At 37.6% G+C, this 23667-nt stretch overlaps 2 protein-coding genes across 3 annotated transcripts; one reads left to right on the forward strand and one right to left on the reverse strand.

Moving 5' to 3' along the window:
* Positions 1–239: 239 nt before the first annotated feature.
* LOC126818635 (meiotic recombination protein SPO11) lies at positions 240–8680 on the forward strand. The gene is made up of 12 exons (XM_050546159.1): positions 240–388; positions 1208–1330; positions 1614–1702; positions 2546–2612; positions 3466–3574; positions 3897–3983; positions 4742–4778; positions 4912–5021; positions 6534–6633; positions 7366–7403; positions 7852–7928; positions 8482–8680. Exons 1-12 carry the CDS (start codon positions 261–263, stop codon positions 8639–8641), a joined length of 1125 nt encoding a protein of 374 aa, XP_050402116.1. The 5' UTR covers positions 240–260; the 3' UTR covers positions 8642–8680.
* A 1880-nt stretch (positions 8681–10560) lies between these two features.
* Positions 10561–15718, reverse strand: LOC126818644 (KH domain-containing, RNA-binding, signal transduction-associated protein 2). 2 transcript variants are annotated; one of them, XR_008787937.1, is made up of 10 exons: positions 15572–15718; positions 15132–15283; positions 14671–14787; positions 14131–14274; positions 13723–13880; positions 13398–13572; positions 13225–13298; positions 12735–12799; positions 12035–12238; positions 10561–10638 (listed from the first exon to the last, which is right to left on the reverse strand). XR_008787937.1 is itself a non-coding variant. In XM_056100585.1 (9 exons), the coding sequence occupies exons 1-9, from the start codon at positions 15666–15668 to the stop codon at positions 12123–12125; spliced, it is 1098 nt and encodes a 365-aa protein (XP_055956560.1). In that variant the 5' UTR covers positions 15669–15718; the 3' UTR covers positions 10561–12122. The 2 variants fall into 2 exon arrangements, 1 of the variants encoding a protein (XP_055956560.1); XM_056100585.1 differs by having other exon boundaries at positions 10561–12238.
* Positions 15719–23667: the final 7949 nt, after the last annotated feature.

The following is a 23667-nucleotide window of genomic DNA, read 5'->3' on the forward strand; positions in this document are numbered from 1 at the left end:
CATTTGAAAAGCTTTACGTCGGTTTTTCAAATCATTTAGTTGAATTTTTCCAATTTTTTAAATGAGATGTGTTAAGATGAAATTTGTATCATCAATTAATTGGAATATTGTAAAATAGTACAATTTGTTGACCAGAATAAAGATTGGGACATATTATTCAGTTACAAGAGTGGTATTGGGTCTTTAAGAGATCTCTATTTTGATGACAGAGACTTGCGTCCAAAGGGGGACAACTCTCGAAATAAAGCAGACGGAAAAAGATGAATCTTTCGTTTTCATCTCCGATTTTATATGAACATTTAACATTCTTGCATAGAAGTTTGAGACAAAATTGGCTATCAAAACAGCAAGAAATAAATATTTGTGCAGAAGACGACAAGAGTGAAAGGTGAGTTTAGCAGGGAAGAGTAAGACATTTATAATACAGCAGAGTGAAACTACCCATGGCACTTCTGGAGCTGCAGCAGTGACAGCGTTTTAGCTAGATCTACACAATAATAACATTTTTGTATCAAATAAAACAGCAAGAAATAAATATCTGTGCTGAAGACAACAAGAGTGAAAGATGGGTTTAGCGGGGAAGGGTTAGAAATTTATAATACAACAGAGTCGAAAGTGCCACTGTCAGGCCTACCTCGACTCTCCCTGGTCGTGGCGCTTCTGAATAGGCCCAGCGTTTAACACAATAGATCTACTAATTAAATTCTTGTAACAAAAGGGTAGGCAGCTAATGTGCACCGCGCCATATCCTGGTCTGGAACACCCGGGCCTTTTATGCTGTTTATACGACAAACTGTTAGGTACAGCCACTGAACAAATGAAAGCATTTGGCATAACATCGTCATCGTTCTGGAGTAGCCTACCCTCTTCCAACTGGCAATTTCTGGCATTTTGAACAGTATTCCCATTCACCCTATCAAATTAATGAAATTATAATCCAGCACAGCACAGCTTAGTCGGTCCTGGAGTTTAACGTCCACTTCCACCAAGGGTGATATCGTAGACAAACACAGAGCTCTTACACTTGGAATTATGTTTTATAGAAATATTCTATATAGATAGTAGATACCAGACTTTGGCTAGTAAAATCTGAGTTGACAAAAAATATAACCAATCTAGTAATGTGATGGCGAAATCTCGTAACAAAAGAAGGTTCACAAATTGTCGCACTTTTTATGTTTACACCTGCCTTATTTTATAATTTCAGTTCCAAGAAACAAGATCTTCTTAAACGAATAGAAACTTTGGTGAATGATTTAGTACATTCATTATCAAATGGTGTATCTCCAGTCTTATCTTATGTCAGCTATAAAGATTGGGACTCAGTCAGGTTAACTTCACAAATTCACCATAAAGTCACGAAAAAAAAAAAGAAAAGAAAAAAAACTAACCCGGAAATAGTATTTTACATTTAAATTATCGTCAGAATGCAATTGTTAGTATGGTTTTTTTTTTTATTTATTTATTTATTTTTTTTTTTTTTTTTTTCGGGAGAGGCGGCGATAAAAATACCGACATAGATCACAATATTAATCGCACTTTTGCTGTCCAATTGTTGCTATAGATACCTTATTGTAAAATGAATAATTTTCTAATTTTGTTGTTGTTTAAAGCTACACAGAAGGGGGCATATTGGTACCATCAGCGAAAAAGAAAATGGCGTATATTCGCTATGACAACGAAAAGTCATTGAAAAAATTTGGTAATTATACACACAGAATTAAATAATTATATCCCTCGAAACATGTGTAAAAATGTTTATCTTAAAGTAGCTAAGTCTCTAACTCAATATCATCCAAAATCTTCAACATTGAAAACACAAATTATTTGTCAATTTAAATCAACATTGATGCTGTGATCTTACCGGAAAAAGATGGGCTTCTGATATCCAATATTTAAGACAAAATAAACATTTTACCATTGGTACACGAATCGTGTACCATAATGCGTTTCAGCCCCAGTTCAGCCCCAGGAACGAGGCTAGACATATTGCACCAAACCAAACAGCGTATGTAGACTGGAATAACCAGGCGCTAGAAATTTGCATTCGATTGTGACTGCTGGCTTATTTCGCGGAACATAACTGATTTGAAATTAGAGTAAAAACGGAAACCATTGAATGTATATCAGTTTATATACATTCATATTACAGTATTATATGAGTTCCGACCCACTTGTGTCAATTTCTAGGTCCCAAATGTTAGCGATTTAGCTCCTTTAAAATGACCGGAGTATTACCATGACGAGACATTTTACCACATTCCGTTTCATTCCGAAGATTATAGCTCCAGATTTTCAAAGCCCCTTTCTCACTTGTAACGGACAACGCCTATGGTTCTGGTAAAGATATGTTATGTGGGTTGTTGAGATGCCACTGCGCGCGCAAATGTGTCCACCTAGCCCGCAACTCCATTTGCACTGTAGCCCATACCCGGAATTTATTTCAAAGCTTAACCATGCCCCATGCATTGAAAAGCGAGCTTTTAACATGTTCGAGTATTCGCAATCAATGTCATAGTATATTTGTTCGTTTTATATATTCCAGGTTTGATAGTGAAAGTGCTTTCAATCATATACAAACTACTCCAAGAGAATAGATATTGTACAAAACGGTGATTATCGATTTTTCTAATTCAGCGATTTATACTAATACAATAAACTAATACCCACAGTGTTTACATAACGACAATAAATCGATGGGATATATCAATTCTCGGTTGTTAGTGGGTACCATACGAAACCGAAAAACCAAATTGATGCGTAACCGGTCCGTTGAATACACAAGGAATCGGGCAAAACCAGGTACACATTCAAACGGCGGCCTCGAAGTTCTGTACACACGAATTAGTAGAATATATAATAACTAAATGTGAAAAATGATATAATTAATGTGTGGGCCATCAGAGATTAGCGATATGTCACATTTCCAAAATCAGGATATCGAGGTGGCTAACTACAAATCACCGAAATACAGAAGAGTTTATAATACATGTATCCTCAATAAGTTGTGTTATATTTGCACTTTAAAAGAGCATTAATAAAAAGCAACTGGTTTTATAATAAGATAAATGAGCTTTGACTTGTTTCTGGAACTTCAGACAATATCTGGTATTTTTTAATGTTAATCTGTCGCATTGAATGACTGGGATAATGAAGACGGGCGCACTCGTGTTCTGTGAGGGAAGTTTTGCCCGGACAGCAGCTCTACGGCCTTCTCTTTCGCGCACGACAATATGTACACGGAACGTCGTTTTTATGTCCCATCAGAACGACTATACATTGCCCCTGTGTTGTCTTATGCCGGGACCTCCGTCTTGCACCACTGACAAGGGGGAGTCACGCCGGAAAAATGGGAAAACGAACTATCTCGACCAACGCATTACTCACTGAGCCACCACTGCAACCCTGTCGCAATGACTATAGATTATAGCCATCATTAGTATCTCATGTATTGTTTTCTTTAAGAGATCTATACTACCAGGATCCTGAAAGTTTTGGTAAACAAACAACTTTAGATGGTGTTGTAGACATTATAGCTGCTATATTGAATGTTCCAAGATGGGAATTAAATGTGGTTAGTATTTACTAGAGTATTTATGAGAGAAACTTTCCGACTGAGTATTATTACTGTCTTCTACACATGAATATTAAATAATTTCGCCACTAGTTTGGTAAGGCGGTGTTTGTCGGCCTCATATAATATAATATGTCTGTTCCAGCGTTGTTTCCCCTTGTTAGTAGTGCAAGACAAAGGCACAGGCAAGGGACAGTGTCTAGTCGTTCGGATGACACGAATAATCGAGGCCCCGTAAACGCAATGATTGAAAGTTAGAATTTGAAATGTGAATAAACCGTAACCGACTTCTAGGACTAGCTATACCGTTCTTTTATTTCAGCTTGCCACTTCCAAGGGTTTAGTATCTGGCGATTTACAATTTTATAATGAAGATGGTCACCATATTGATTGTAGGGGATCAAAAGGCGTAAGAAACAAATACCATTTCCAATTCAAAGTAGTAACGATTATCATTGTGTTCAAGCCGCTAAACAGTTAGTCGCAACCATAGCTGGGTGGGGGGGGGGGCGGCATTGTGTTCTTGAATGTGTCCAATTTAACAGCCAATTTATTATTATTATGTAACATACTAAGAACCTAACTACATTTTTGGGCACCAACCACCACCGCCCCCCCCCCCCCAGTCAAAAATTTTCCCGTACGCCTCTGGTCGCAACACACATAAGCTAACAGCCAATGAGAAATATGGTTATCCTTTTTTGACTTCTCAACACAGTAAACAAAATATCTTAATTCGCGATCAATTCGTAATATGTCTTTAAATCAATGTGGCTCGGTGTCTAAGGCGCTGGCTCACTAACCAGAAGGCCGGGGTTCGATCCCCGGGTTGTCCCATCGTAGCTTCCCCTTGTCAGTGGTGCACGGCGGGCGGGGGTGGGGGGGCTCACAAGGAACAGCGTCTTATCCCTTGGGTGGGACAAAAATCGAGGTCCCGTGTAAACGTCCCTTTATAGTTGGAATCAAATTAATTGCTGTCCTGACAAAATCTCTCTCATAGCCTTTTTGGTGCAGATGTTAGGGCGTTAAACCCCATTTCATTCATTCATTGTTTCTGTAGTTCTGTTAACTTGTGTAATGTTTGATACACATCTGGAGTACTGATACACAGTATTTGATTCATAAATATGACTGGCATGTAATCCTTTGTATGTTTAACAATTTCAGGGTATTTCTATTCCAGCTCATAGAAAAGATATGAACAGTATCCTTGTATAGTTATATTTTCATCCTATATTTTATCATAGTTGCATTTTATTCTGAACTTTGTAATTCAAAATTTGTTCTTTGCATTTTTCTTTCCGTCTTGATGTTACAAGTTCCTTAACATACTTTAGATATATATACCGATGCAAAATTCATTCTTATTGTAGAAAAAGATGCCACATTTCAAAAGCTGCTTGGGGAAAACTTCTGTGAAAAATATGCACCTTGTATTCTTATAACGGTAAAGCTAAAAAGATATTCTGATTTAGGATTCGTAAAGCTTTAGTTTAAAAAAATGAAATACATTGGTGAGAAGTAAATCCAGTTATCACCAACATTAGGTCGCGGTGGTTTAGTGATTAAGAGAGAGAGAGATAATGGGGTTTAACGTCCACTCGACACAAACTAGGTCATTTCGGGACTTACACATGGTTTAATTTTATTTCAATAATTCGCTTGCGCGTAGGGGTGGGTCTTTAGCAGTGGGAGGAAACTGGAGGACCCGGAGAAAACCCACGAGGTTGGGCAGACGACCCTACTCCTTGTCACGTACAACCGGGGAATCGAAACCCCGCCAGTTGACTCAATGACAGACCGCATGATACAGCGCAGCGCGCACGTCCTAACCATTCAGCCATTGAAACCCCGCATGGCGTATACCCATCTTCATTATCGCGGTTGGAGCAGATAAGTAAGACGTTAAACCCTATTTCATTTGGTGTTTTCACCCATCAGTGAGAAATGAAAGCTATGCCACTGACAGTAGGGTGACCCATGCACCTACAGAAATACAGTCAACCGCTGATAGTTCGAGACTACCACTGAAGCGTGCACATTCGCCGTGTCGAGTCCAACTTTCTGACAGTATGATACTATAAATAGCCATGACACGTGCAATTCTCTACAAATCTATCAACTATTACAGCCGTAAAAAATTTATTGTTGACGATTTTGAATAGCAGTAAAATTGAGCTTCTTGGTTATTACAGCAGATTTAGAAATTACGTTCGTTTCATTTTTTAAATCGCTTTATCATTAACTGTACCGTTAAGAGCGGCATCTTTTGGTTTAGTACAAATAATATCTCTGAAGCACTCGGGTTAGACAGGAACATGATACAAGCAGTAGTTTCATTTTACTTTTACAAGCTTCTTAAAACAATTGTTTAGCTAGCTAACGTGCTCATTTCTAAATTCAATTTCTTGTTCTAGCTTTCTGTTATGTTTCGTAAAAAAGTAGTCTTGATTATCCCGACCTGTCAATCAGCCCTAGAATGGTCGATAGACTGGTTAAGCGAGACTAATTTCAAAACAAGGGCACGTAACCTATCTTTTACTCAAGAGTGTCTGGATGTTATGGACGACACATGGAACCAGTTTTCAGTCTATTATTTATAGATGATTAATGGTCATAGCTTATTAAGTACAACATGATCGTTTATTTAGTGACTATAATTGTGTGAAACTGATTTGAGGCTTGGCATATATATGAATATTGTGGCGAAATTGTCGAGATATATGGAGATATTTATTTATGGTGGGTCACCCTATCAGCCTGACACCACCCGACATATGAAATAATGTTGCAAACTCTTTTAATCTAACATTTAACAAGTTGCACCTTTCAGTCTACTTTACCGTGGGGTTGGGGGTTTTTTTTCTCTGAAAAAGGGCACAGAAAGATTTGTGCCGCTCTACACTTGTCAAGACTTGAAATGATTGAAATATGTGAAGTGTTGTATTATGTTTTGTAGGCTAAAGGCTTTCCAGATTTAGGCACACGGCTATTATTGAAATTATTATGGAATCAATTTCAGTTACCCGTGTTTTCTTTAGTGGACTGTGATCCTCATGGTGAGTAACTGTATTACTTATTTTGAATGTTAAAGAAGACAGCACATTTTCATTGGGTCTCCAAGAGAAATAAATTCGTTTAATTATTCAAATCAAAAACCAAATGCGGAGAATGTCCCAGCTTAAAATATTCAGTAAAACGTATTTTGCGCATTCGGCACCACTTGCAAGACATCCTAATAGAGAGAGAGAAATGGGGTTTAATGTCCACTCGGCACAAAATAGGTAATAAGGACTAACACATGGTTCAATTTTATTTCAATAATTCGCTTGCGCGTAGGGGTTTTTAGCAGTAGGAGGATACCGCGGGGGTTCGGGAGAAAACCCACGAGGTTGGACAGCCCCCCCCCCCCCACAAACAAATGTACATGTTAGATTAAGTGAATGGATCCGCTAAACTGCTGGAGTAAGTTGGAAGACATCAGTTACGTAGTGGAACCATTTCTAGCCACAAGCGTCCGCTGGGCTGTATACAGACTTCACTCAAAAATGAAACCTAACAATTTAAAATAATTATTCAATTAGATCATTACCAAATATGTTGCAGAAATGGATGTTTCGAAATTTCTTTTAAAATACGTAACTGTGTTCCGCCTTTGGCAGTGCGCTTCAAATAAAGAGATTTTAGTCTAGGAAGGCACCAGACCACTACGCCACTGGGACTATACTTATGCTAACATTAAAAGAAAATTTATTATTCACTACAGTATTCAACAATTTATTAAATTTCAGGGTTTGAAATAATGGCTGTTTATACATTTGGATCAAAGGTAGCATTTTTTTATTTGTTCTCTACATGCTAACGTAATGAGTACAGCTGTATTTTTGTGACTTGTAGAAAGAGACTAGGACAATAACTCGACAACTCGACGTTACGATAAAAATAACAAGATGATACGACAGAATAAAGTGTCGTATGATTGCGTCAATATTGTGGTGGTGTCGTGTTGTCGCGTTATGAAAAGGGCGAGATTTAACATGGCCACCATATTAAACAGATATCATTTTAATATAGGAATCTTCGCCACGGCTGAACATAACAAAGATTGGAATAATCCGGAAGTGATGCAAATAAAGGAATCAGGTATTGTTACCCAGCGCACCTACTAGGCGGTTTTGGGATGTCTAATAATTACTCTAAAACGATACTTATATATACAGTCCTATGAATAAACTAAAGTTGTATTATTATTATTGTCATCCATTGTCTCCTTTCAGGCACAGGCGTGTGAAAATCAACATTTAGCTGTGCCGACAATCAAGTGGTTGGGTATTTTACCTTCTGAGTTATCGGGGTATATATATATACGTTTCTTTACAGTCGAAGTATACGTTTATATAGCTTTCAATGAAATAGGTCGACGGAGCAATATTTTATGTTGTGCATAACCTAGTATGAACATTCCTATTTATTGTAAAGTCAAACCACATCAAACCACATGTCTGCGATATCACCTCGGTGGAAGCGGACGTAAAATACAACTAACTCATCATCATCACATCAAACGCAGTTGATGTGGGTTTTGTGATGGAATTGTATATGATCGAGGCCTGTAACTGTAAGAGAGTACAATCCTTTGTGGTAATCTCCATGTTTACCGGAGTTTTGAACAAGATAAGTCTGGATTCACAAACTTAATTTATAAATTCGAGGTATTCAACTTCGAAATGGTAGCCGGGCCTCCAACCACCCACCCAATATGAATGCGCTACTCAGCTACTAAAGTTCCGCCTTCAAAGCAATCCGTTAGAGACAGATACACGCACCTGTCAACAACTAATTTATTTGAATGGAATCATTGTGTCGTTATGGAAGTGGCATTGTTACCAATTTGATTTCATTTTTAGATCTCACATTCCAGAAGCTACATTGATTCCACTAACTCAAAGAGATGTTGAAAAAGCTTCAGAACTCCTGCGCAGACCGTATGTCAATTCCAATTGGAGATTACGGGAACAGGTAAACCAGGGTGAAATTCTGTCATTTAACAAAATCAGTTTTCCTTGATAAAGACGAGTGTATCCTCGTCGAAACGTCGCTTGAGTATCAAACTCAGTAATTGTATATCCATAAAAGTGTACCTTGTGTTGTCGGTATAAATTTATAAAAAATATACATTGTTGCTTGATCGTAAAGTGGATGAAAACCGGTGACTGTTCTGGATTTGGATACCTGCTGGCGTGGGTAGGATTATAATTGGATTCTGTGAATTAAAAACTGTAACCACCTGCCCGGATATTCTCCTCTTGGGTCCCCCGGTCCGTCCTCGTTCCGCTTAAGGCTCTAGTCACCGTATCCGGGCCCCCTATCGTTTGAATCTAGTTCGACATGATTTGGGGTGTTGAACAAAGTTAACGAATAGTTCAATCTGATTAAAACACAGATCCTATTTCGTTTCGTTTTTTATAGTTCAAAATTTCGCTTTACTTGTCTTTACTACACGGGGATCTGGAAGAGTTGTTATATTACCGGCGTTTTGGTTAAATTGAGTGATAAGCCAATGAAACAGTCTGTTACGGCGACTTCTTGGCGTGCCATGCACGAACTGTGGGTAAACCACTAGAAACGCCAACGCTGATCGATTAATCAATGTCTGACGTCATAGGTTCAAAAGGCGCTCGTACGACCCCTGACAAGACCTTCGAGTACAACTTGTCAGATCTTCATGTAGTGTAGGTCATCGAAAGCATAAAAAAACGAATTAAGTATAGGTCTGGGCCCTGTTTCTCGAAATTTTAACTAAGATAAAATCCAAATTTTAGTACCGTAGATACTTCAATTTTGATTGGCTAAGCACTAAAATCAAATATCCAATCAAATTACAAAAAAATTTGGATTTTATCTTAGTTAAAATCTCGTGAAATAGGCCCCAGTATTTTAATCAGAATGCGAACAGTTGAGATATTTCTGCGTCTAATGATCAGTTTTTGTTTTTCCATTTGTTTGCTCGTTTAATACTTCCTGTCAAAATCGTGTACATCTGATTATTACATCAGTAAAACTAAAACGTAGTACCATGTATCTCAGTTTCTGTGTTTTAACAAAGTAACCTCCAGTTATGCGCCAAAATGTTCGAGCCCGGGGGAAGAGAAAGACGCCCCCCCCCCCCCGAACCTGACGAGTTGCTCCGGGCCTTGGTATGAACGTTATCGCTACCCTGGGGATCACTAGTTCCATTTCGGTGTTGACCGGGACTTGCTCTAGATTTTCAGACGGCGTTTCCTTCTCATGTGCAGGACGGAAGGTTCAGCAAAGGAACCGCGACTAGTCGTTTGGATGGGACGGAAAACCGACGTTTCGTATACAACAATGACAATTGGAATTCGATTAGCGCCTCTGTCAGGCAAAAATTTCACATGGTACTGATGGTTAAATTGGCGTTTCATGGTCGAAAGCCAATTTATAAAATTGCTTAAAGACATGGGGTCACTATACTTTTCAAATCAGAATACCGATATCCCAGTTTACTATTTCAGCTACAGAGAATGTTGCAGTTAGGAAAGAAAGCGGAGATTCAATGCCTGGATTCCATTAGCTCAAATTATTTATGTGATGTCTATATTCCATCCAAGTTATCTAGTGGAGACTGGTTATAGAAGTTTTATACCCCAGCCCTATAGATTAACGACAGCCATGTCTAAACATTCTGACGACCATTTCAAGCTCTGTACTAATGCTCAGGGTTAAAATTCAGGCGACCATAAACTTCAGCGGACAGTTATGCAGGGTCATAAAACACATTAAGTGTGGATGCCCAGATTTTCACAAGGGATATTGACAAATCTGTTGCGAAGAGGATAGCTGGGGTCAATGAATGTGCCAGTTCTGGGGACAAAGCTGAATAATTAGGCTACTAAAGACATGCATCTTGAACACCCCTATTCGACAGGGCTTTATCATTTTGAGGAAGAAAAAAAACTTCAATGTGGGAGTATAAAAATATAAAATTTATTTTTCATTTATTGCACACATTTCCATAAAATCTGTTCTGCTGCCTTGTTTGTCTGAAAATATAAAAACATTGATTAACATCTGTTTCTAGTACTAAAGCTGGTACCTGCAATATATGAAAATTATTTTAAATTCAATTAATCAAAATTAAAAATAGATATTTTTAATATTAAATCAATTATTTTTTAAATGTTTTAATTATTATAAAAAATTTAATAATGTTAAAGAACCCAATTCCAATAACCAAATTGAGGACTTATTAACTACTTAAGATGTGAATAATCAGTGGTCAGTACTGGACAATTAGCTTTTAAATATTAGATGATTTAATGTTATCTTGGGTTTGGTTATTGGAAATACAGGTATATTTTATTTCTTTTATTATAATATTATATCTACCTTAATTTATCTCTTCATACTCAAATAAAGATTGTCACTTTACCTGTTACTATTATTTCTGCTCAATATTAATGCTGGTTTACATTATATTAAGCCTGTGCAGCACAAATATTCTTTAAGGATTGCCATTTCAACTTTCATCTATTATTTTTCTTGGAATTTCTTCAATATCTATGTTCACACATTTTAAGTTTCACATAGTTTTCTATATTTGTACACTATTCATTGTATATTTATTAGAATTAAACCCTTATTTTCTATTGAATTTATATAAGATTTGCCTTTATATGAAATTCAAAACATGTGAAAAATGTTTATCAAATATTATCAATTCCACTAGTTTACACCAGAAATTCATAAATATATTTATAAACTGTCTTTTAATATACCACTTCTTAAATTCCAGAAGCAAACAAATGCATTTGTTTTCAGTTTAAGTTGATGTTTTGTTGCCATAATTGTTTATATGCAAGATCTAGTCATTTCATATTTTGTTGACCTTAATATATGCAAGATCAAGTCACATTTTCATATTTTGTTGACATAACTGATTTTATATGCAATATCTAGTCATCTTTTAATATAGTTAAAATGGTCAGAGTAATCAGCACTTAGTGCCTATATTTATATACTGCATATTTATTAGCAGATTCTCTGAAAACAACTTCTTTCCTTTCATAGTTATACACATATTACAGACTATTATTTATTCAAAGCACACTTAACTTTAATTTATTCAAAAGAATCACCAACATTAATTATTTCTGAGTTTTTACCCTCTTTCGGGAATATTCTTTGATTAAATTTACAATTAAAAATTCTCTCATGGAAAGACCTTAGATTAAAAGATTTGTTATTACAACATAAAAATGAAATGTCCAATGTTTTAATAAAAACAAATCTTGATTAATGTCTTTGTGCTTACAGTTAAGCTTTAAATTAATGTTTATAATATATATTATAATATATATTTTGTAATACATAAGCACAATTGATGTTGATGCCCTAATAAATGCATCTATATAATCTAAGCACAAGATGTTCTTGTACCTGAAGACAATGTCCATGAAGTGATGATGACGAAACACAATGTGATGTACTGTATATGATGAAGACCTGGAACACCATTAACAATTGACTAATATCCCCCACGGCTGTATGGGTGTGGTCGCTGACCATAACTGGGTTTTCCTCCTCGACCGCGTTCAGGCTTTGCAGGAACAGGGTTACCTCCCCAACCACCAGTTTCACCACCTAAAACAAAATATTTCCAAAAGTAATATTAAGTCCATCTTGTCTAAAAACAAATAGTAAAAAGTCAATGGTTGCCCAAGTATTCTAAAATTATTCCAGCCCAAAATGTCTGCCTCGACTAAAACAATTATTCATCGAAAATGGCATCAATTGTGAATATTGTAACTGGCACTGACGTATGTCTCAATGCAATCCAGAAATACTGATGTCACGTGACATCACCTTTCACGCCACATAACATGGTAGCGACCATGTCTTTAAACAATCACATGACTTCTCAATACGAGTGGCTAATGAATTTTACAATTTGACAAAGCTGATACTCGGGGAATATAATTTGGCCGAACGAAAATTCAGTTGAATATATTAAACATGTTCTGATACAGGCGAACCATTCGATTGAATGACAGTACACACTAGGTGAGTTTTGACACCGATTAATTTTGACCGAATCTTTCGGCTAGGTGTCCACTGCCTTAATGGCATTGCAACTCACCATAATCATATCCAGCTCCACTACCAGCTCCAGCACCATGTCCATAATCAAAATATTGAGTTCCTCTGAAATAGATATAACCAAATTAATCCTTGTAGTTAATTTGAAAAGAAATATATTTTGCCATTTGTTTAGATATTTAAAAAATGTTTCAGATAAAGGAGACTGAATTGGTTAAAAAGCCTAGATCAGCACTATGATTCTGACTTGTCTATCTAAGGCAGAGTGATTAGTATGGATACACTTCGAGCTAGCAAAACGCTAGACCCTAGGCATACGCATCAGATATAAACCTGCATACCATGTTCACACATCTACCTAAGGCATCAAGTAGGACACCACTACAGCTGAATATGGCCAAAGGCTGGATGATTTCAAAACACTACATGAACCTAAAATACCCTTCTGTCTTAAATCACTGCAAGTTATCTTAAATGACTCATTGTTTTCACAATAGAATTAGACTACAGATTCATAAACAATAACCTACCCTTGATCATATCCCTGATCGTATGACTGATCTCTGTATCCACCTGCAGCTTGTCCATATCCATCATCATAACCCTAAAAATATCAAGCATCAATATTATAATTTATCCATATGTAACATGCTTAGTTCAAAAACATTTACAACGTATAGAGGAAACTTTAAAGTATACTTACAGCAGATCCATAATCATCATAAACGGGTGGGGGTTGAACTGGTGGTGGACCAGCCCTTCCTCTGCCAGGACCAGCCAGTCCTCCTCTAGGTAATCCTCCCCTAGGTGCACCTCTAGGTGGACCACCACGTGGGGCTCCTCTGGGTCCTGGTGCCCCTCTTCCTGCCATTCCACCTCTGAAATGAAATCAAAAGGTCTTTCAAAGTACTGAAATCTTCCACACAAGTCAAAACGTAAAATAAGGTTTCCAATAAGATACCAAATATTTGGAATTGTACTGTGGTTGTTTTTGTGCAGCATCTACTGTTCTCAAAACTGAAACTTACCTTGGTGGACCTGCAGGTGGGCCCCCTGCTCCTGGTGGACCTCCTCGACCACGTGGGGGTCCTCCTCGACCTCCGAAGCCTCCTCTTACAGGCTTATCACCATTATTCATGTAACCCATCTGTTCAAACTGTTGTGCTCTTATATCATCGTTAAAATCCTAAAAAAAAAAACAATTTACAAAATCAGTTCTCAAAGTAAAATTAGCAACGGCATATTCTGTAACTGTACAAAAGTATTATTAGCACAACAGTTACCAACTAGGCAATCTTTATCTTCTGTTAAAGCACAATATATTAACATTTTTAATAGAAGGCGAACTTGTGGGACATTTGCTATTTATGCGAAGATCTGTTTTCAGGGTGTACAAGATGCATTTTCCATAATTCAATAAAAATTTAGAAACTTACAGGAACCATAAATTTCTTTAACTCTGTCAGTGCATGTGATAATCTCCCATAACCCTCAACGGCTTCTGCAAACACTTCAACCATTAAATGAAGATCCTGAGTTAAATGGGCAAACTTTCCACCTTCCTTTCTACATTCTTCTTCCTGTGGTTGAAAAAAAGATTGTAAGCTTATAGAACAGGTTAAAAATCGTACAGTTTCCAATAACTTAACTATCTTTCAGATTGTTTTTAAACAGGTAATTGAGTAACCATGGACCAACAGATGCTCAAGTTGGCTCAGAAACCATATTTCTTTCTGACATTAGATATCAAACTTTCCGACATTAATGGTTTTTCTATCGATAACTGACATTTGTCCCCCTTTCTAAACAGCTACAAACAATTATACAATTCTACTCAGCTTAGGAAGCTGCTATAAGCCAGAAATTTTCATTCCTTCCAAGTCAAAAACGGACAAGGCGACGGCAAAAATCAAAATATCAAATACAGAAAACGTCTAATGTAACTAGAAGTAGATAATTAAATCTACAGTTATTACCTTTGCTTTGTCTCTCATTGATCCTCGGCCTAAAATAGACATTTTGGTCCCAGTTTCTTCTTGCAGTCTTCTTAATGTAACACCCTTTGGTCCAAGTAGTTTACCAACAAAATTAAACTGCAATTAAAACATAATCCAAATAATTCATGCCTAACAGGAACAACTAAAATTTTGGTACCATGGAGTATGCACACAAATTTTACTAGAATTATCATCACCATACTGCTTCTCAAACTTTAAAGTTTAGGTCTAATCATCTCGAGAGGACCAGAATGAAAATCCTTAAGAGTTTATTTGAGAAGCAAACCTATTATCGACATTGGAAAAAGGTATCAACCATATTGCAAGATTAGTGGTAAATCAAAGACTCAATTAAAAAGTCTTTTTTTTACCAAGTTCTCACCAGTCACATATCGCCATACACATAAAATGCACAATCCCTTTTGGCATAAACAAATTACCTTTGGGTGTTCTTTGATGGGAATTCTGATTTGAATTTTCACTGACTGGGGTTTGTCATGATGAAGTTCTAACCAAGACGACGATGGTGGTAGTTGTGCGTTAGTTGTGCTACTGCTAGTCTCTGGTTCTCCCTTCTCCACTCGCTCCATTTCTGAAACAAAACATTTTCATTATTATTAACCGTCAATTATATATTGTAGACCCCGATGCAAATATTTATTTTGAAAATGTTATGTTCTCGGCGATTGTTAATTCTTGCCGTGGTAAAATCAAACGGGCCCTAACGAGCACATGTTTTACAAATGGCCGCCGCCATTATTTGACCTATTTATTTCTTGTAGATGTCTTTAGTTTAGTCCTACTGATTATTTGATAGTGTCTCCAGCGAACAATTTAATAAGAATCCCAAGGAATTAAGTTTCATCAAATGATAACAAACCTTTGCTTAATAATCTGTAAGCGTTGGAATTGGGATCTAAAGGTTCTAGTTCAACCTTCAATTCTTCTTTGTATGCATTAGGTGCTTCCATTTTCATCTCTGACCGACCTTCTTCTAACAAAGCCACGAATAACACGCCGTGAAAAGAGCGGTTGACCTTTAATATTTTACAACCTTTGCACCGTTAGATCCTTCCGCATACAAAATAGTTTTATAATAACTTGTTCATTTCTCTATTATAATAATATCTTATGTTTTGATATTTAAAACTTGTATAAAGGAAATTGTTTAAAAGAAATTGAAATTTTTAGTAATTATACAAAGATGTTATTACTGGTTTCAAAAATCTAAAATCGAAGAGCTTCAGCAAGACTCCATTATCCAGTCTACTAATCACTTCAATAAAAGAGGCAAGGAAATAAGTTAACAGTAATACAAGCATTATACACACTGCCAAAAGCAAATAATGTATGTACAAATAACACTACAAATAAGCTAGATAACTTGTTAAAAATGTAAATAATCGTCTAGAAAATGCATAATAATATGATCAGATCTACAATATTTTAGATAGACCTAATATGTTACATCTACACATTAGTAATTTCATTACGAAGAATGACAATTTTATTGATTAAATACATAAAGGACATTGTTTAATAAAGATGCATTATGAGATATTTTGATAAAGAGGAGCGAGGGGGGGAGGGTAACGTCCACCTGACACAAACTAGGTTATTTCGGGACTAACATAGGCCTAAGTATGGTTCATTTTTATTTTAATAATAATTCGCAGTGGAAGGAAACCGGGGCAACAGAGAAAACCCACGGGGTTGGACTAGATCAGTCCATATTCATTGTCAGGCGGGGAATCGAAACCACCCCACTCAATGACAGACCCCCCGACCACCACCCGCGGTCACGCCCTAACTACGAGAACGTAGCTAAAAACGTTGAGATAGGCCTATATACTGATGTGCTTGTTTTTAGCTACGATTGGGTGCTTTTATTGGTTCCATGTGGCAAACTGACTCAATTTCTTTATTAATGCATGTATCGTAAAAATAAGATAATTTTATACTATTATAACTAATTAGGCCTAAACTTACAGAGGCCAATGTAGTGGCACAACTATCGCCTAACGTCAAATATTCGCGTTTAAATTGTTGTTGTTGTTCTTAGCGTTTAACGTCCGCTTCCACCGAAGGTGATATCGCAGACAAGTTCATTTTAATGATCTTAGCGCACGCGCAGGGGTCTTTCACTTTGCTGTGGGAGGAAACCGGAGTACCCGGAGTAAACCCACGAGGTTGAGAAGGCGCCCCTATCTCCAAGCCACATACGCTCACACCTGGGATCGAAACCACAGCCGCAAGCCAGAGGTGACCGGCCAACTAGAGGTCGAAGCGTTGTTTTTATGGGACATCCGTCATACAACTGATCCCGTTTAAAAATGGCGTTCCTAGTAACGGCTTAACGCCTCGATTTTAAATACGATGATTTATACCCATTTCAGGTAGGATTATATGCTTATATTACTGAAGAAGGACACCACTTGTCCGAAATGTTTACACCAATAAATTTGTTTATTACTACCAAGGAGTTCGTGTAATCTTCATTGGTTATAGGGGATGCTTCTCAAAATATTATAAATAACTAATATTAATAATCAATCGTTGTTTTGATGAAAAATATTGTCAATTTTGCTTACTGAGGCCCGATGTGATTTCCGTTTGGCTTTGCTACGCGGAACTATATAGCACAATCTCTTATCTCGAAACACGAAGGGTTGAAAGATAAGTTTTGTTATCGACCCACGCCCCAGCCCCTCTCGATAAAGCGCACGCCGTTCTTGCTATAATAATTCCAAAATAGATATTGAAAATTTCTTCAAATTACTTTGTTCTGAGAAACGTTATCACTGTTTGAAGTTTTGACATAGATTGTTTATTATCGTAGCAACGTTACTGGTTAATCCAGACGTGTCCATTGTAGAATTACATATTATCATTAATTCGCGATCGTATTTTAACACGTTCACATCTAAATAGCAGACAGCAATCACAGCATTGCTTGATAACGATGAGAGTGTCCTCATTGAAACGTCGCAGTTAATGAAATGAAATGAAATGGGGTTTAACGTCCTACTGTTTTGCTCCTAAACTGGGCTAATGAAGACGGGCATACGCCATACAGTGTGCTATGGGGGGGGGGATTTTGCCCGGGCAGCGGCGCTACGGCCTACTCTTCTATCGAATTCCAACTGCCAATGGATCTTTTACGTGCACGCCAATTTGTACACGGGGCCTCGGTTTTTCGTCCCATCCGAACGACTAGACAGCTGTCCTTGTCAGGCCCTCCGTCCTGCATCACTGACAAGGGGAAACCACGCCGGAAAATCTGGATGAACTTTCTCGGCCAATACAGGGATCGAACACCAGACCTCCATGTGCAGGCTAGCGAGCCAGCGTCGCAGTTATTAAACCTAGTGAATGTTATCGATAAAGCTGTCTGTTATTTATATATCGCTTTCACGAAATGTCTTTTAAAGATGTTATACGTTCACATCTGCGCCATCCGAAGATCTAGAGAGTTGATTATTGACTTATGTGAATAAATATCTAGATAATAATTTATATAACATTTGAAGCCAAAATAATCTAGATTTAGATTTTGTTTTTATATGATGCATTTTTAATAATTTTGTAAATAAATGCATATTTTATTTGTTCATTAAGACTGAGTGGCGCTTTTTAATATCTAAGAGTTTGATTTGGACAAGGCCCACTGAGGCTAAATCTTTTATATGTCCTATATTTAGAATTAATTTAAAGCGGGTTCTCGCTTTGTTTTGTTTACGCGCGTTGCTACGATACCAGGTGTCGTCTGTGTCAATCAGGCAAATTTCAAACTGCACGGGTTAATAATAATTATAATAATAATAACTTTATTTTCAAAGGGTTGACAATTATCCAGGAGGCCTGTCTTACATTTTGCCCTTTATAACAATAAAATTTGAATATAGAAAAGAAATATCTACAAAAGAATATTAACAAAATCACAACTGAATATAATAATTACAGTCGCAATATAATAAAGTTGTCACGCACGAATCATATAATTATCATCTAATAATATGCTTAAGGTACATGTAAATAGAACATACTAATTAAGGAAAATGACCATAATATTTTTCTTCTGACCGCTCCCAATGTAGGCTATATATAAGTACTACAAAGAAGACGATACTCGGTCTCTACGTAGTTACAAATTTAAATAATCACCTTCGAAATGAATATGATTTACAATATTTTAAATTGTCAGGTAATGAATTCCATAAATGGGCAACAGTGAATCGAATACTATTTGTAACAACAGATAGATTAGGCCGAAGAATGACAATCAGGGGCGTACATAACGATTTTGTTTGGGGGGGTGTTTAGCGAAAATGCGACCGACTGATGCCCATACCCCTAGTACAAGTGACGCAGTCAGGAACCGAGCACCACAGGTGCGACTTTTGTAGGGCGCATGTGAAGTAGCGGATCTAGATAGGGGTGGGAGTGGGTTCCAAATCTAGGGCGCCACCTCAGCCACAATCCCACCCCACAATGAATGTCAACAAAATACTGGCTATAACATTAAGCGTCCCGGTAGAACATAGATGGTATTGTATAATCATATAGTTGTTTGCCGATCATTGTCTCGCTGAAAAGCAGTTTTATTTAAGTTGACATAAAGTTTATGTCATATATGATTGTGCTTATAACACTGAGCAACCTGAGAAAATTTTGAAAAATTGACTCAATATCTTGGCATTTGAGGTCATTGCTGGGAGAAATTCTTGTGGACGAGGGGGCCAGAAATGTGAGTCAATTAGACAAAAGCTCGAGATCTGCCCCCTGTCAATTCCGCCTGTTTTGCAAGAGTTGACAGAACTTTTGTATAGTCTGACGCCCCACGACCCACACACCAGTGCCAGTGGTACTACTAACATAACTAGGCAGTTCAGTATAACCGTGAATATGATAGTGCTGAGACAGTATAAGACAACAGAGGAGTGGAAGAATGATGTTATAATGGAATCGAGCGCCGCAGGCGCGAAAAAATTTGAGATGTGTAACCGAGCTTTTAATTTTTGGGACTGGGCCTGGCAATTTTAGTCAATGTCATGGCAAATGGATCCAAATTCTCGTTAACGAGAGGATAAGAAATGGGACAGAATCTTGAGGACTATCTGTCAATGTCGCCTGTTTTGTGAGAGTAGAACTAACAATTCTACAGTCTTTTGACCCACGACTCACTCACTAGTGGTACTACTAACTGGGCGATTCACTGTGACTGTGAATATGATAGTGATGAGATAGTAAAAGTCAGAGAAGGAGTTGAAGAATGATGGCATAATGGAATTGAGACCGACTATTTTTTTGCCATGGGGTGAAAAACATTTTTTTCAAACATGATAAGTCGACAAGGTTATTTTATACTAAAGTTTTGCGTGAGAGAGTGACGTGTGCAGTGAGCATTTATTTTGATACCGACTGCTCATATCTTACGACCGACTGCACTGATTTTGCGACCGACTAGTATTTGGGATCTATTCTGGCATTATTAGTTTACCTCATTAATTCATTAAGACGGCAATGCATAATTTTGAGACCGACTGCAGTGACTGCACTTATTTTGAGACCGACTATTTTTCTCCCTGGGGGAAATTTTGTTCTTAGACCTACATACTCACAAAAGAATAAGAGTGAAACACATTAAGTTGACAAGGTTATTTATACTAAAGTTTTGCGTGAGTAGCGTGACGTGTGCAGTCAGCACTTATTTTGATACCGACTGCTTTTATTTTGCGACTGACTGTACTGATTTTGCGGCTGATCTTATTTTGCGACCGACTGCACCGATTTTGCGACCGACTATTTTTTTTTCCTGTACCCCCCCCCCCCCACACACACACATTTACGCCCCTGATGACAATTTTGTTATTGATACTAGAGTATGGAGTAGGCTATTGTAGTAGCAGAGGATGTTGGTTAAATATGAAGGGCATTGTTGATTAATAATTTTGTCCACCTCATTCTATAGGAAGAAGAAATAGTTTAAAATTAGCTCGAGCTCTTGATGATACCAGAGGCTGCCTAATTTATCGTCCTTTACCTGCCCTTTTAAACGTGGGTTACGAATTTAAAAGAGGCCTTGGTTTATTTGTTCGCCTACCAGGGCCGTAACTAGCTCAGAGCTACGAGGGGGGGGGGGGGGCGGAAAGTGTTCTCGGGGGTGCTGTAATATTGACGGACAATGTATATCTATTTTTTTTTATGGTCGAAAATCTTTTCACAGGGGAGGGGGGGGGGGGCGAAAGTTTTTACAGGGGGCGGGGGGGGGGGGGGCTTTCCCTGCGCCCCCCCCCCCCTAGTTACGGGCCTGTCGCCTACAAGGCGCCGGTTCAAATGTTTGCATTTGCCTACACCCGATGTCGGGTGCCTACGGCCGCCTAAAATGTAGGTGCCCATTGTGTCTAACATAAGTTGCCTATTATGCAGCCTGTATTGTAATTCTATGAATAGAATAATAGTATACCTTATATAGTTCACTTGAAATTTGATACTACAGCTGTATTGCCCGGAGTTCTCCGCGTAAACCAAAAGACACTCTCTAGTACTACCCTCAAGATGATATCGGCGGGAGGAGTCGAAGAAGGAAATTTCAGAAAATTGAGTCATAAAACCCTGCCTGAGGCACTTCAATTTGAGGCTCAGAAATGCACTCAGATGCGAGAAGAGAGCACCAAATTTTCAGGGGGGGAGGACTCCCAGACCCCCCACCCTGGCTCGAGCCTTCGGAGCTTCGCGGTGGCCGGCTTAGCCGGACACATCCTCAGCCCCTCCAAAAATTTCCATAGCCCCACCAAATTTTACGAGCTGGCTACGGGCCCGATTTAAAGGCTTTGTTTAGTTGACGAATTAGTGTACTCAGAGTAAAATAGAGAACGGTATTGAATTGGTATAGCTACTTGATTTTGGGAAGATGGAAAATCTTTTGATTTCCATTTTGGTAACATAATGGTCAGCCCATTGTAAAAGATGGTCTAAAATAATTGCCAGAACATAAATGATTAGATATTAAAGTAAAAATAGAAACGATTGAATGTAGGCTAAATTAGTTTATAATATATTCATATTACATTATTATATGCGTTGCGACCCATTTGTATCCATTTCTAGATCCCAAATATTAGCCTAGAGATTTAGCTCCTTTAAATGCAAAGGTAAATCATTTATAAAACATAAATGTGGTATGCCATATTCTATTGGTTGTCATGCGGTAAAAGTTGGGGTAATTGGTGTATTTGGGCTAAAAATGAACCAAAATATATTATTCATTGACGTCATTGTATAACTTTTCAAAGTAATATGATATTCGAGTCCTGTTAAATTAAGAGCGCATAGTCGATATTTTTTTACACGATAGGCTATTGTCAAAACGGCTTGATTCAAATAGACTTTAAAACTAGTGTTGTTTTCTATTGTGGGAAGTAAGGACGTGTTTGTTTAATCAGTTCAACCTCCCTATACCGTTACTGCCCCTTAATGGGGGGCGGGTAATCTGTCGACGTAATCGCTAAATAGGCTACCCAAATCTGTGTGTATAACTCAGATTAATCGTATTACACGCAGTCTGCAGTCTTCGTCTATCGATGACAAGAATGCAGGTGTCTTTTTCAGGTTAGTCGTCATAACCTGAACCCTGTTGTAAAATAGTAGATATCAAAATTCCGACAAGCGCTAGAATGTCAGTGAACTATTTATCAAGAACGACCAGCTCTTTATCTAAATCTTACTTAAATAACGCGTCAATATTTGGGAGCCACCGAGGTGTCGAGAGCGGTGATATGAGCGGCTTCAACCGTTGCTTCTGTGATAAAAACATTAAGTGGCATCGTGTTTTAGTACAAGACACACCTACTTTCCGGTCAGTTGGGTATTGGACTAGGCCTACATTTTATTTTGAATAGTTAAAGATCTACTGAGATACCTACCCGTTTAGTTTTTTTTAAACAATGAACAATACCAACCAGCCCAAAATATAAAAATATTACACCATGCAATGCAAAATGTGTGTCATAACAATCTCTTAATTGCACATCAATTGTACACCGAACTTCTTGTTTTTGGGTCCAATCAAGCCAGAAACCTGTAGAATGTCCATTACACAGGTGTTACCTAGAAGATAGTTGAAAACTGCCTTATCTGTGATATAAACCCAGACATTCTATTTGTGAGTAGTGTCCAAACCTAGTGCTTTTGCTACTATAGATACTGTAACTGATGCTCTTTGAAGATATGACTGGACAAAGTAGTTAAGTATTCTGGGCTTAGAGGTAAACAAGTCCCAACCACCAGCACTCCATTCAAATATTGGCAAAAAGTATGGATGAATCTAGATCATATTGTCAATACCACGACCATACATAAGTGGTTGCCATGCAAGGTTCGTACACATTATGGACAAAGAAAAAGGTAAACAAGAAGAAGCGATTTTTCGTACAATCAGGGGCCATAATCCAGGAAGTTAAGGTCCGATATGCGTGAATATCTACAGTAACCGAGATCTATAACCTTGGTATTCCATACTTTTACACTATTTGCATACAAGGAGCGACCATTTTGTCAGGCAGTTTCGATTTGATTTTCACAAAATTCAAATTCAACCGTCATTAGAGTGTAATGGTGACATATTTAAATGTTTTTTAAAATCCGATAAAAATTGGGACCTCTAAAGCTAAAAACGTGATTTTTTGTATAATCAGGGGCCATAATCCAGGAAGTTGCTGTCCGATATGCGCGACTGAGTAATAAACATACATTTCAAGTTTCATCTAAATTGGATGAAAATTGTGACCTCTAGAGGGACCACAAGCTAAAAACGTGATTTTTCGTACAATCAGGGGCCATAATCCAAGAAGTTGCGAATATCGAAAGGAACCGTGATCCGTTAGTGATAAACATACATTTCAGGTTTCATCTAAATCGATGAAAATTGTGATCTTTAGAGTGTCCACAAGCTAAAAACGTGATTTTACGTACACT

The sequence above is a fragment of the Patella vulgata genome, chromosome 4 (genome assembly GCF_932274485.2).
Source record: "Patella vulgata chromosome 4, xgPatVulg1.2, whole genome shotgun sequence".
Classification (NCBI taxonomy): Eukaryota; Metazoa; Mollusca; class Gastropoda; family Patellidae; genus Patella; species Patella vulgata.

What these genes read in the sequence shown, in the direction of transcription:
- LOC126818635 (XM_050546159.1), top strand. Translation starts at nt 261, where the DNA reads ATGAATCTTTCGTTTTCATCTCCGATTTTATATGAACATTTAACATTC. An exon ending in AAAGTCATTGAAAAAATTTG is followed by an intron (nt 1,703 to 2,545) that starts GTAATTATACAC and finishes TATATATTCCAG; the next exon opens with GTTTGATAGTGAAAGTGCTT. An exon ending in AGTGGACTGTGATCCTCATG is followed by an intron (nt 6,634 to 7,365) that starts GTGAGTAACTGT and finishes ATTAAATTTCAG; the next exon opens with GGTTTGAAATAATGGCTGTT.
- LOC126818644 (XM_056100585.1), bottom strand. Translation starts at nt 15,668, where the DNA reads ATGAAAATGGAAGCACCTAATGCATACAAAGAAGAATTGAAGGTTGAA. An exon ending in TAAAGAAATTTATGGTTCCT is followed by an intron (nt 13,881 to 14,130) that starts GTAAGTTTCTAA and finishes TTTTTTTTTTAG; the next exon opens with GATTTTAACGATGATATAAG. An exon ending in TGGAGCTGGATATGATTATG is followed by an intron (nt 12,239 to 12,734) that starts GTGAGTTGCAAT and finishes ATTTTGTTTTAG; the next exon opens with GTGGTGAAACTGGTGGTTGG.